The sequence below is a fragment of the Euprymna scolopes genome, chromosome 2 (assembly GCF_053919585.1).
Source record: "Euprymna scolopes isolate OS-2025 chromosome 2, ASM5391958v1, whole genome shotgun sequence".
Taxonomy (NCBI): Eukaryota; Metazoa; Mollusca; class Cephalopoda; order Sepiida; family Sepiolidae; genus Euprymna; species Euprymna scolopes.
This window is the reverse complement of record NC_136483.1, coordinates 64,536,029-64,550,246: the sequence shown is the minus strand read 5'-3', so window position 1 is coordinate 64,550,246 and position 14,218 is coordinate 64,536,029. Positions and strand designations below refer to the sequence as shown.

At 32.1% G+C, this 14,218-nt stretch overlaps 2 protein-coding genes across 2 annotated transcripts in view; one reads left to right on the top strand and one right to left on the bottom strand.

Annotated features, from left to right (window-relative positions):
* LOC145291714 (acetylcholinesterase-like) overlaps positions 1-14,218 on the bottom strand; it is a 457,063-nt gene that overhangs the window by 48,423 nt on the left and 394,422 nt on the right. The gene's annotated exons all lie outside the window — the stretch shown is intronic.
* Positions 1-14,218, top strand: part of LOC145291760 (corticotropin-releasing factor-binding protein-like) — a 201,697-nt gene that overhangs the window by 137,700 nt on the left and 49,779 nt on the right. The window contains exon 2 of the mRNA XM_080137715.1: positions 4,005-4,053. Coding sequence (XP_079993841.1) covers positions 4,005-4,053 — 49 coding nt within the window. The remainder of the gene's footprint in view (positions 1-4,004; positions 4,054-14,218) is intronic.

The window sequence follows — 14,218 nt, the reverse complement described above, 5'->3', positions numbered from 1 at the left end:
AAAAATTTGGGCGAAACTTCTAAGAGCAATTACAAATTACGATCTTTCTATATCATCTGAGATCCAATAGACAGGTCGAGCCCTTCGTTGATACTCCGCAGAGCGCACTGAAGAGCGATAGGGGCACGCCACAGGAAAAGATATAGATCAGTTTCTTCGGGTGTATTCCATCTCAGCAAACCACAACACACCGTCATTATTATCCTAAACCATGGAAATGTATGTACGTAAAATCACGTTTCCAAACATACAAATTTCGGATCAACAAATACTTTATCCAAAGACCTCTACCAACCGATTTTTTTGGTCGCCCACACAATTGAAAAACACATGCTCCTGAAGGTTAAAGGTTCAGTCCTTAGTGTGGGCGACAGAAAAATACATTTGTGAATTACTTAGGACCTCTATCCAGTCATGGCTGACGGAACAAGAGCATGTTACCCCTGTTAAATAAATAAAGGGTTCCGCTCGAAATTTCGTCCAAATTCCCGAGTTCGACAGAAACATTCCTGAGTTCAAAAAGATTCACCTGAAGAAGGTCGGAGGTTATATCGACTGAAACGTTGTAAAAATCACACTCAAGATGAGAACAGTAGTCCGATGAATAATAATACAAAAAAACACTTAGCTGTTGCAATGTTTCTAGGCACCTGCCCCGAAGAAACACCATTGAATTCAACCCAAACATGTGTAATCAGGCTTATGCGCTGTTTTTGATTATTGAAAATAGTCTATATGTAATATCGTAGGAGGGTTCTTTATGATATGGAGGGGGCTATATTATGTACGTGTGTCTAACTCGTGTGTCGTCTAGTGGTATAAACTTACGACAACAAATACATATTAACAATCGGAGAAACATACCTGGTCCATCACTGGTCTTGTATAACGGATCTCCGGGTACAGCTGCAAAGAAGAATCATTCTAATGAATCAACAAATTTCGGGTTGTTTTTTCAGCAACTTTTATTACCGTTGTTTCCCCATTGGAAATCTGCCGCTGGTTCTAGATTTATGCATTCTGATCCTCTCTACTGAAAGCCATCAGTGTCCGACTCGTTTCGCTTTCTATCATTCCCGATTCTTTACTACCCAAATCATGCGTGTTTTTCCAAACCTCTACCCCTATGTTTCTTTAAAATGACCCCTACGTAAGACTACATCAAACTCCAGAGGTCAACTTATTTTTAAATTATTTTTTATATTATACGTTCTTTAATTTATTGAACATCTTAACATAAATAATTTTCTCTGTAAATATTTATTTTGCTATGATAACTTTCCATTTTTACAAATATTACAACAACCATAACAATCGTCGATTAGCAAACCATTCGTGTTGCCCTGCTAATAGCTAACATATAGCTATATTTGCAAAAGTTGGTATTTATGTTCAAATTAAAATTAAAAAGTCAACAAAACTTTACGAGATAATATTTTTAAAATATAATAAAAAAGCAGTCTAAGATGTAATTATATATATACGTGTGTCTGTGAGTGTGTGTGTGTGTGTGTTTCCTCTATTCTCATTTTAGGCGTATACTTTACTCCTAAATGAGCAATTATGGGCCAATCGTCGCAGGAAATGTAAAATATAAAAATAATCTCCCAGAACTATCTCTTACGTTTATAAAGGAAAATCGTTTACACGAATACGACAAAAGTTCACTATTAATAGAAGGATTTATGCATTTATAGCAACCACATTGTAATGCCTTCCATTGATTTAAGATGCAAACTAAATTCATAATACATTCGGGATATTTATAGATATAGATACAAATTATACATTTTATTTGCGGCTGCAATTGTTCGCCCATTACGCCATTAGATAATCAAACGTTACTGACGTCATAATTTAGAGAAATTTCGGTACTTTATGGGGTATATCCAAATTTACAGAACAAAATATTTAGGATATTTTAATTCATTTAAGTACATCTATCTGTACTTAAATAATAAAAAAATATTCGAATTAAAAAGATGAGTTTGACATTTTAAAAAGGTCATGTTCAAATTAACAATGCCCAACTTGGAAAAATCATCGACCGAAACACTGGGAAAATCACACTAAAGATGAGAACAGTAGTCCGAATAACCTAAATAATAAAAAGTAATACTTATTTAAATATATCGGAAACATCAAGAAACTTTATATCGAACTTGGGAATCTATACGGGATTTTAAATCTATACATTTATTTAATCCACATAAGTATATACTTTTTATTTCGTTAATGATACGCGGGTTGAAATTATAATCGAAATCGGAATTGGGAATCTGAAACATGGGAGCTTTTGGAGTATAGGAATCGGGAAAACTTGTGCATATTTTCTGATGCTTAAAATGATTCCTTTAATTATCTTTCTGTATTTGATTTTGCTAAAAACACAATTTTCTACTGCTGGTGGTAATAATATAATAAATATTTATTGACTTTAAATTTTGTGTCCTGTACTGTTCTATATGGTCCAGCCTCCCAAACTTTGCTTTCTCACCATTTGAGAGGGGTTAATTTATTACTAATCGTCTAAGGATCTCTACTGGGATACGCCAATGGGATTATCCAGGTATTTTTGCAGCCCAAATTGCTCTTCTAGAACGCTAACTGTTAAAATCCCACTTTTCCGAGAGGGAACTGAATAAACTCAACAGAAATATTTTTTCTGATTGTTTTGATATGTCGACTTACTGTTACTCATGTAATTTTAAACGTTTTACTTGAAATTCTAAGTGAAATTTCTAATTGCTTATGCAGAAAATTCCAGTTCTAACAGAGCTACCTTCAAATATTGCTACATCCGAAAAAGAAATGAAACATATTTACACACACTGAACCCCACATTTTGTGGACTGATGTTTTTTTTTTGTTTTTTTTTTACTTCCATTCACCTCAAACAAAGCCTATTACCACTGAAATGTAAGACGCTATTGAGTATTGAGGCCAGATTTCTGGAGGCATACTATACAAGGAGTTGTGTAACCAGTTTTGAAAGCATTATATTTAAATTATGCACATACATACAATCGAAAAAACAAGTAGCAAATGCAAGAGTTGCGATGAAAAAAATTATTAGAGTAGGAAGCCTTTCGGAAGTTAGTGAAAGGGTTGGGATTTTACCGATTGTCATGTTAGTCAGGATATACGCATAGAGGCGACATAAGCGCAGCAATATCGTCAGGGCACATTCCATGGAAGTACTTTTAAACAAGCATAGGCATACAACATTGTGATGATGGAACAAGAATTTGAGCTTGATAGACAGTGTGTGACATATAATATAAGAGGCTCGTTTTTTAGATTCTGTCTAAGAGGACAAGATTACTGGTTATATTATTAGTCCAGATTTAGCAATGTTACTCCATGCATAGGAAGTGACAGTTGCGTAAAGTGATAGTGGTAGACGTGAAAAGGTGTTTCTAGCCAGGTAGCGGAAGCCTACCTTCTTTGCAAGAAAGTTGAGAATATCTTATGTATTTCTTCACAATTCATGCTAGTTATGTATAGAAGTTTTATTTTGAGATTCTCTCCTCATATCTCATTGGACAATTCGTAGTTTGATTATCATTAACTATCCAAGAATTAAAGATCAGCATTTAATTTTTCTTGGACCACCACGAGATATCGCATAAATCTTTTCGTTGCTTCATAATTTAAACGAAGCACTATTTCATATCATTTATAAAATTGAATTCTGAAAAATAAATAAAATGACGATTTTATAATAATTTAGATAAAGAATCATTTTTATAAAGTTTTATAGCGGATTAAAGCACAATACGAGAGATCAGTTTTCCGAGCAACTTTCAAAACGTTATTTTTCATTAAATTAAAAATGCCCGTCACAATATCTTTATTTCGACATGGCGAATCTGAAATATTCGTATAAATTCAATCTATAAATATTTTAGGATGGTGCGTCTCCGTTTATCTAGTTCATAGCATAATGAAAGATAAATTTATAAAGCACTGAAGTGTGTGTGTGTTTTCTTTTATTCTTTCAGAAACATTCGCTCTTCCGACGACAAGTAAGCCAACTGCCGGGACAACTTCGTAAGTTTGACCTCGTGTCTTTTTTTTTGTTTGTTTTTGGCGTGCTCATTTCAGATTCATTTTTATTTTTATTGATCATCTCTTACACACACACACAGACTCACACGCATATATATATATATATGTGTGTGTGTGTGTGTGTGTGTGTGTGTGTGTGTGTGTGCAGACACATATGTATATATATATATATATATGCATGTATACATATATATAGATATACATATATATATATCAATTTAGAAAAAATTAGTAGACAACGTGTCTACTCTTGAACACACTACTAATAATTAAAAATGAGAAATATTAGAAGCATTATTAATTAAAACCAAAATGAAACAATTATCAATATAATAAATTTTAATAAAATTCTTAAATGCCATTTCAAAGACAATTCTAATTTAATGGATTTAATAACAAGTGAATTTCTCATACTATATGAAAACATACACACACGCACATAATCCAAATCAGTTCGGGGCATTAATGAATCCAGATGAGAAAAGGCATATCTTGAGAAGCAATACAAATTTGCCCATGGTCTTCTTCGGCGGTGAGGGGGAAATGTTTTAGTCTTCTTTCAGAATGATTTCTTGGGTTCTGTGATAACCACGTATGTTACTACATGGACATTCATTTCAGGTAACCACGGAGAAAAAACTAAGGAAGCTAATGCATGGTCTGTGAGTTCCTAGTTAATCTTAAAACGAAACACACGACGTTTTTTCAGCAAATCCTTACATTTAATTCGTCTTGCTGAAGTCAATACCTTAAGCGACGGATTCATGATATGAAGCACATTCTGTAACACGGCGTTTCAAACAAATATTCTGGCTACATATATGCATACATGTTTAAGATACGATTTAATAAAGTCCCCCACAGTGTATATATTGCCGATATTTGCCGTGGCTTGAAAAAAATGAAATTTGAATAAAGTCGAATCCGAAACATGTATTCACATATGTAGCAAAAACGTTTGTATTAATAAAAATGTATATGTATATGTCATTCCTATTATCTTCTATTATACTAAAAATGGGTGCATAAACGTTTGTTTACTAAAGGTGTTTATGCTATATATTTTAATATCACGATATAAATGCTAAATATTCTTTGGGGTTGACTTAAGGTTGAACAAGAAAAACCCATTCTAATTCTATTAATATTCCGTAACTTTAACTAATTAGAACAAGTTATTTATCTCTTCCTTAACTAGTGACGTATTACTGTCCCCTCCTCTCGCTATATGCTGATTCTACTGCTCTAATTATTTTGTTGTTGACATTTAAAGCGAGAGAGTAATTCACTTTTTAATAATCTGTTCGTACACATCGCAAAAACCCGTGTAAAATATAATAGACAAATAATAATTCTCATTAATTCTATGTTATTTATATGCAAAAGATGTAAGAGAATCTTATTTTTAATAACGCACGGAAATTTGCAGAACAAATGAATTACAGTGTATGAATTTCCAATTCAAATAAACTTGACATAAAAAAGTTTTAATTATTATGATCCAAAAGGTCACGAGTAGGACTATAAAAGTAATGAAACATTACATAAAGAAACACGCGATCTATTTATCGATCATTTTCACTTCACAAATTTATTGTAGATGATTGGAAATCGTTGAAATACTGACATTACGTGTCTGTGAGATTTATCTACCCATTTAATGTGGCTCTCCGTCAATAATTGATTTCAAACGTTCATTAAAGTATGTAGAGCCGTCCTATACTTTCCGCAGCTGATAGCTTCTCATTATCCCGTGGAGTTTGGTAATTTATGTATTTATTTATGGCTTTATTTATTTAGATTTTATATATACTTATTTATTTTTAATATATATATATATATATATATATATATATATATATATTAGTGTTGGGACGATTAATCGAAATCGGAATCGGGAATCGGAAAAAATCGTTAGTTTTCAGGGTATCGGAATCGGAAAAAAATTGTGCCTAATTTCCGATTCCAAAACCGATTCTTTTAATATTTTATTATGTTAATTTTTCATTGCTGATACCGTTGATAAATATTTATTCCTTTTAAATTAGTAGTAAAACTAACCTCTATAGATCATGATAACATTAAAATAAGGTCTAAATTTATTTTATCTGCGTAAAATAAACAAAAATAAAACTTGAAACTTTGCGAAAATTCGCTAGATAACCTTTAGCAGAATGTAGTTTATTTTCAATGTATTGAAAAAATTGTTTAAATTTAAAGAAATATTTTGTCAAGAAAAATAATATCAAACATTATTGCTAATTAAATCAAAAGTAGAATATAATAGTGTTGGATTTTATCCGGTTAGGTTTTTGTCCGCTCCCTTACTCGGTATTGGCAAATATGACAAAGAATGGCGAAAAAAAGCAATTAATTTTGTTTTGTATTTTTGTAGAGGAATCGCTGTCAACTTTCATTTGATTTTTTATTGGTTTAAGTATATGTTTTCAAGGTCACTTATCCATCCCCTTATAAAACGGTATAAAACCGTCAAGTATTTTTCCGCACTTAGTTGCCAAATGTTTACAGGTCCCTTTCCAGGGAGTTCACAGTTTAATGTTAGAAGATTTCAAACGACTGGGCGAATTTTATTTTATTTTCCTGGAGCCACTTTGTCTGACACCGTCTGTTTTTTTATCGTATCATTCTCGGGTTTTGCAAACGTTAAAAATATACATGAATATATCGCAATGAATTTATCAAAGTCTGGATAAAATAGATAAAGAGAAAACATTTAGAAATTTTTCAAATTGAAAAAGAAATTATATCTACATTTAAAAATACCCCCACCAGCATTGAAATTCTACTTTTGAGCGATATTTGTGAACCCACTAAAAACGAAATTATTTTAGAATTTAGGATGGAGAGTTAGTAGCCCATATAAATTTCGGACAATTATTAAATAAATATCGATTGAAAATAGCTTGTTGTTCAAGAGTCTTTTTAAAAGCCACCCCCAATTATATTAAAAAGAAAATTTAAATGTGAAGGGTTCTAAAAACCAAATAAAATCGATGTCTATAAGTTATGAACATGCTTTGTACTACTGTTTACATATTGAGTGTTTCTATTTACTTGCGTCCCGCCCCCCCCCAAAGAAAGTACAGTTAGACACAATGTCGTTTTCAAATATGGGGAATATCCAGCTCCCAAAGGGGGCACTTTTGGTCGGAACAAAAATTAAAATTGCCTCAGTCATTTCTCCTTCATTAAACGAAAAGAGGTGAAGTGTAGCATCAGAACATGTACTAAACTTTTGTTAATGTTTCGGTCGATTTGACTTCGAACCAAAATTCTGTGCAGATTCTCGATTTACACCGAAAAATTCCCGCATTCGAGAGCTCAAAACAGAACAATTAGGATATTAATATTATTGGGGAGTCCTCTTCCGCAAGAACCGGGCTCAAATTAATTTTCAATCGATAGTTATTCAATAATTTCCCTTTTATTCCTAGCTGGCGAAAATGGCCCTTTTCCGTTGCCCGATTTTCTTAAATTCCTAAATTTAATATAAAATGATCACCCGTTTCCCAACCATTCTAATCCTTTTAAAGCAGTTAACTAATTTTTTTACAATTGAGTCACAACCCAATCGGCAAAATCATAAAAACACAAATAATCGCTTTATTTTTTGTATTATCACGGTCTTAGAGTTAGTAGTAGGAAAGGGATGTGTCGTTTATAAAATGGAGAATCGAACTTTTCTTTTCGCAACAAAAAGTTATAATTGCGATGGGCGAAAAATGAAAACGGAATAAAAAGCACCGATAATTTCACGAGAATACAGTATTTACATCTTCGTAGCGTTTTACACGTAACTATTTAAAAATGAAATATAGACATTGCCTATAAACACTCATGATTATAAAAAATAAATAAATATAAAACGATAAGGAATTCCAAATAGAGGGTCAATAAACGTAAAATGAGCTGCTTTTCCAAAACATTGTAGTGTGTTACCAATTTTAAATTATGTGCGTTTATTGGAGGAGGGGGTGTCTACTTTTTAAGCGATTACACATGGTTTTACAACGTTGCAAATCGAACTTAATTTAGTGGGAAACAATTTAGTTAACATCCATAAAGAATTAGGGTGGCCAGAAACGATGATCATTTTACGTTAAATTTATATTTGAAACTGATCTCACACCCTAAATTCTAAAATAATCGCGGTACTTTTGTAGTTTACGTCCCCTATTAAAAAATCAAAAATTAAAAAAAAAAAAACAATTAATTCTATGTACCCGTTATGGAATGAAGTTCTCATAAAAAAATTCACTTAATTTCATCAAGTAGTTTTGTTTTTATCGCTAAAAGCATTCATTCGATGCATTCGAAACAGTCAATCTAAAATACGCCATTAGCATTGATTTTGGTCGAAATATAATGGATTACTTCCCTTGATATCAATTAAGTGATTTAGTAGAGAAATTCCATGTTCCCGAGATTGAAAACAAGCTGTAAAAACAAAACTACTTAATGAAATAAAGTGATTTTTTTTAGAACTTCATTCCATAACGGTTACATAGAATATAATTGTTTTTTTGAAATGTTCGTTCTTTAATGAGGGACGTAAACTGCACAAGTACAATGATCGCTTATCTTTCCGTCAATTTAAAAATAATGTTCTAACACGTAATCTATAAAAGTAATATTTCATAAATATTTAAATAGGGATTAAGCTGCGTGTTAATCTACAAAGTCGTCGTCGTCGTCGTTATCATCACCATTTGTACTTCGTTTTGTTTTTGTTTTGTTTTATTTTTTATAGCAAAGTAAATCAATTTAATAACCTACCAAATTTTTATAATTAAAATAAAATTTTAGTTCATTCATAGAGAGAAGGCACAGAAAGCTCACGCAATCTCACGTTAAAAATGTTTTTCTAAATAGTAACATTATTATTTAGAAATTCGTTCGTAACAATGAGAGGTGGCGTTGTTAAATATGTTGTTCTTATATCGTTTTCTTATTTTTCCTACCATTCTTCGAATATTTTCAACTATTTAACTATTTATGTAAGTAGCATGTTATACAGTAAATACGATACAATATAGCTTTGTTTTAAAATCAAAATAAATGTTTTGTTGTCTCATAATTTTTAATCAATTACAGAGTAAACATTTGAGAAAAAATATACGCGGACATTGCCCAGGGGTTTATGTAATAATTTGAAAATTTACGGAAGAAACAAAACAAAAACAAAACAAATCTCTAATTAAATATGTTTAAATTTTAAAAGAATCGGAATCGGAATCGGGAATCGGATCGGAATCGGAAATTTTGAAAGGAATTGGTAATTGTATCAGAATCGGGAAAAATTTTGGAATCGTCCCATCACTAATATATATACTAGCAGTGAGGGTGAGCCCGGCTTAGCCAGGTTGTAAAGTAGGCTTAAATATGATATTTTAATTTATCCAGATTTTGTATATATTATTATAGTTTCGATTTCAAAAGTAAAAAGTATATGGGTACCATCAGCTAGAATCGAAACCAAAAGCAGAACTGTTACATTCAAAGTTGGTTACGTTACCACAGTATTAACGTTACACGCATAATAATTTATTAAAATTTACAAATTATAAATAAAGATGAATGTACAAAATATATAACTTTTTTTTCAATTTTGACCTATTTTTTACCCTTTAAAAACTATTATAACCGGCCAAAGACGGTCCGTAAAAAATCCAATTATTTTAGGTCCCTAGCGTTGCTCTGCGACTTTTAGTTTCGAAGGAGATAGAGTTTGAAAATATGGAGACAGACAGTCATATAGCCGTTTATATATTAGATTTAGAGAGAGAGAGAGAGAGAGAGAGAGAGAGAGAGTGTGTGTGTCTGTAGATACGTATGCATACATATATTGGTACAATATATTTAGGTATGTAAGGTTTTCATTGAATTGCTTAATTGTTCATTCTGTCTATAATTACTAATAAAACTAAATTCTGAAGATATTGTTTTTAACTTAATTGATAAATAATAATCATCTCTACAATTATATAAATGCAACTTTGTCTGTGCGTGTGAGTTCGTTCCTTATACACTCAAAAACGGCTGGACCAATTTTTATGAAATTTTACACAAAGGTACTTGGTGTACTTGGTGGGCTTGGCAGTGTTTTTAGCTAGGTTTTGGTATCGAAATGTTTCCAACAAGTATCGGCAACAGATAATCGCTAAGTATTATTGTATGCAAATGAAAATGACCGGCCAGTTTTTCAGGTCGTTGCTAAGCGACGAGCCAGATCGACGCTGACACCGTAATTTATGTTATGAAATTGTTCATACACACTTCACAGCGCACGCACACACGCACACACGACCATTACAGCGTGTTTTCTCTTTCTTTTTTTGACGATGTAACTTCTTAATGTTGTTCCATTAATTAAAACAAAACACTCTACATAACAACAATAAAACCACATTGCTTATACATTACTTATGCATTTACGAACACTTATTTAAAATCCTCTCTTTTCTCATTTAATCTTCTCATAAATTTCCATTGAGATTTTTTTTCGAAAATATATATTTTTAGATATTTATTTTATCTTATACTTCATAAGCATAAAAATGACATTAAATCATCCTCCCGACCCAGGTCGGGTAATATTGCTAGTAAAATTATATTTAGATCTATGGGTTGTTATATAGATCGATGTATAAAGATAAGAGAAAAATCCAGGTTGTCGTCGATGGTTGTACATCTAAACAATATGATATAAATGCGAAAGTGCTTCAGGGGTCTATCCTTGGATCTCTATTATTCCTAATATTCATACATGACCTCCTCGACAAAATTGTCTGTGAGATGGGTATATATGCTGATGACACCACGCTCTATAACAGACACGACAGGAAAACAAATGAACACATATCTAAAGAAATGGCAGAAACACTAGAGGATAACCTCCAATCTGTAGTGGAATGGGGACAAAAATGGATTCAATGCGGCCAACACTAAACTTGTTCTCTTCAATAACTACAGGAAACCTTCTCTACCACCAATAGCAATAGCCAAAGACTTTATCTGAAAGCAAATCTTTTAAACTCCTCAGCTTAACGTTCACACGAAACATGAGTTGGAAAAATTACATTGAGAGCATTGCCAGGACCGCTGCGAAAAAGGTAGGTTCTCTCTACCGTGCTAGAAAGCTACTAACGCGCGAAAGTATCCTGTACCTCTAAAAGGCTACCATTCGCCCATGTATGGAGTATTGTTGTCATATTTGGGCCGGTGCATCTTCTACTAGTCTATCACTCCTAGACAAGGTTCAAAAGAGAGTTGTCAACCTAATAGGTCCTTAACTGTATCATCTCTCTGCCTGTTCGTACTTTAACGGTGAATGTTCCGACGAACTGCAAGCACTTGTACCCCCTCTACGTAAATCCCCCCGACAAGCAGTAAAATCCCACCCCTTCACAGTAGAGAACCCTAGATGTAAGAGAACCTTCTACGCCAGTAGTTTCTTCCCAAGAACCGATAGACTTTGGAATTCCCTTTCCGGCCCCTGCTTCCCCAACTGTACTGACATGCAGAAGTTCAAATGTAACGTTAACCGACATCTTGGTGCCCAACTCTCCACCTAGTACCCCTGTAGCCTGTGCCCCTAATAGTAGCCCCCCACATCAAAGTGGCAATGTGCCTTGTTTGGGGTGAAGATATAATTAAAAAACAAATAGATTTATATAGAATACAAACATTATATATACATGTATACGTATTTTTATAGTATGTATATCCTATATATGACCTCATATATTGTTGATAATATATGTTCATGTACATGTGTGCTTATACGCGTGCGTAGATACATGTTATAGATGAATATATATAGGTATATGGATATATGACTATATATTGGTATGTGTGATGGTATGTGTGCATATATGCATATGCATATGTGCGTATATGTCTAAGTGTGTATATGTGTATGTATGTCCGTATAAATACATACACATATAGAACTAAAAGAAAAGCTCTCTAGATTTACTCTACACTTGACGATTGCCGAATTAACATATTAAATAGAAACATATCTCTACAAATCAACACAAATAATAACAATCCCATGTATAAAAAACTGAAAATATAGGCCCCCAAATTCCTAGTGACTTCATCAACACTTATAGATATAATCCGGAAATCAAAATACAACTGCACAAATATAGTCGAAATTGGCGTATGTTCTATTCCCTGCCTTAATTGCGAAAAAATTTACATAGTCAAACTAACTGAAACTAAACTTGAAAAACAGACTTTATGAACACAGAAATATTAAAACAAATAACACACTCAACGCCAGTTTTTCGCAAAAATCTTTTTTGACTTGGAGAATGCAAATCTCATAAAACCATGAATAATAAATCTATACGTCGATTAATTGAACCCGCCCTTATTTTCCACTGCACCAACTCATTAACGAAAATAATTTGGACACCGGTAAATTCTAATTTATTTCCTTCATATATATATATATATATATATATATGTATATATATATATATATATATATATATATATATATATAATGTGACCCCCCAAAAAACGGGCCCCAATTCTAATTAGGCCCCGTTTCTTACTGTTTTGTCCGAATGAAATGAAACTTTGATCATAACTTGTTTATTATATTCAAAACATCACATCAAAACACTAGGGTCTTTGCCCTTTTTTTCTCCGTTCTACAGCATATGTTCTAGATGGCCTCCATTTAGCTTCTTTTTTTTTTTTGGTCACCCTGTATTCTTGTGTATATATATGTGCATATATATATATATTCTTGTATATATATTATATATATATATATATATATGTATGTATGTATGTATGTATGTATGTATGTATGTATAGGCGCCACTACATTATTAAACGCCCATTTATTTTGTATTTGTTTCAAAAACTTGTTTACTTGAAATTCTAATAATATTTGCCTCACATTAGTGAAGGAAACCGGTATGCATAAAACGCTGTCGAGAATGTATTCTCTCCTGATTAACTAGCATTATCTGGAAACCGAACTACAATTAAAAACCAACCTAAAACTAATTGACGAATTGAATAACTTCAATAAGAATGTGCCAAAACGACCTATGTTTACATTCTGAATTCCCAACACTTACTGGGGTGGAAGGGATATATTTCACACTTGAAAACAATCGTTTGAATAAACCCACTAAATAGACGAATCGTCGAGCATTCTGTTTCTTCTTTTCCATTTTAAGTCAATATCGTCGAATTTGTATCCTTTATCATATGTATATTATGTATATATATGTTTATATATATATATATATATATATATATATATATATATATATATATATGCGGATATGAGTGTGTATACGTAGGTATGGATGTATGAGTACGCAATAAATATTTATGTGAGGTTTAAAATTTATTTTTCATGTTCTTAATTTTTCATTCTGTTTTTTGTTAACAAATGTCTGGAAATATTAGTTTTTACTTTAGTAATAAATTAAAAACACAATGACTTTTAAAAGTTTGAAATCGTAGCTAACGTGCAATTTGTTCTAGCGTTCATGTATCTAGACATGAGTTAGCTATGGTCAGAGATATTACACATAACGGGTGATTACAGAAACATGTATGCACTTATGTACCCACCAATGTTTGTATAAATAAATTATATATATATATTGCATATGGAAATTGCATAAATCGTTATATGGACTAAAACAAAGTGCACACAATTGGAATTTAACACTCCATAATTATTTAATAGAACAAGAATTCAAGCAATGTCTCGTAGACGCGCGCATGTATACCAAAAATATAGGTAATAAATTGCCTCAAACTGCGACAACACTTTAAAAGATTTTAAGAATAAATTAAATAAAAAAAGTTTAAATGGTCGATCTTGGACGACTGTCATGGTTCCTCGGTATAAAATTTACCTGTGAAAATGAAACTATAACTATGAACCAATCACAATACATTGAAAATATTCTGCTGATGTTCGGGATGCAAGTTTGCAAACCGCGTTCAACTCCCATCGAAATGGACATAAATAAAAATATAGGGACCGAAACAAAATCCATAGATAATCGAATATACAGGGAAATGGTTGGGAGCCTCATCTACTTGATGACCCCAACTAGGCCTGACATATGTTTCACTGTAA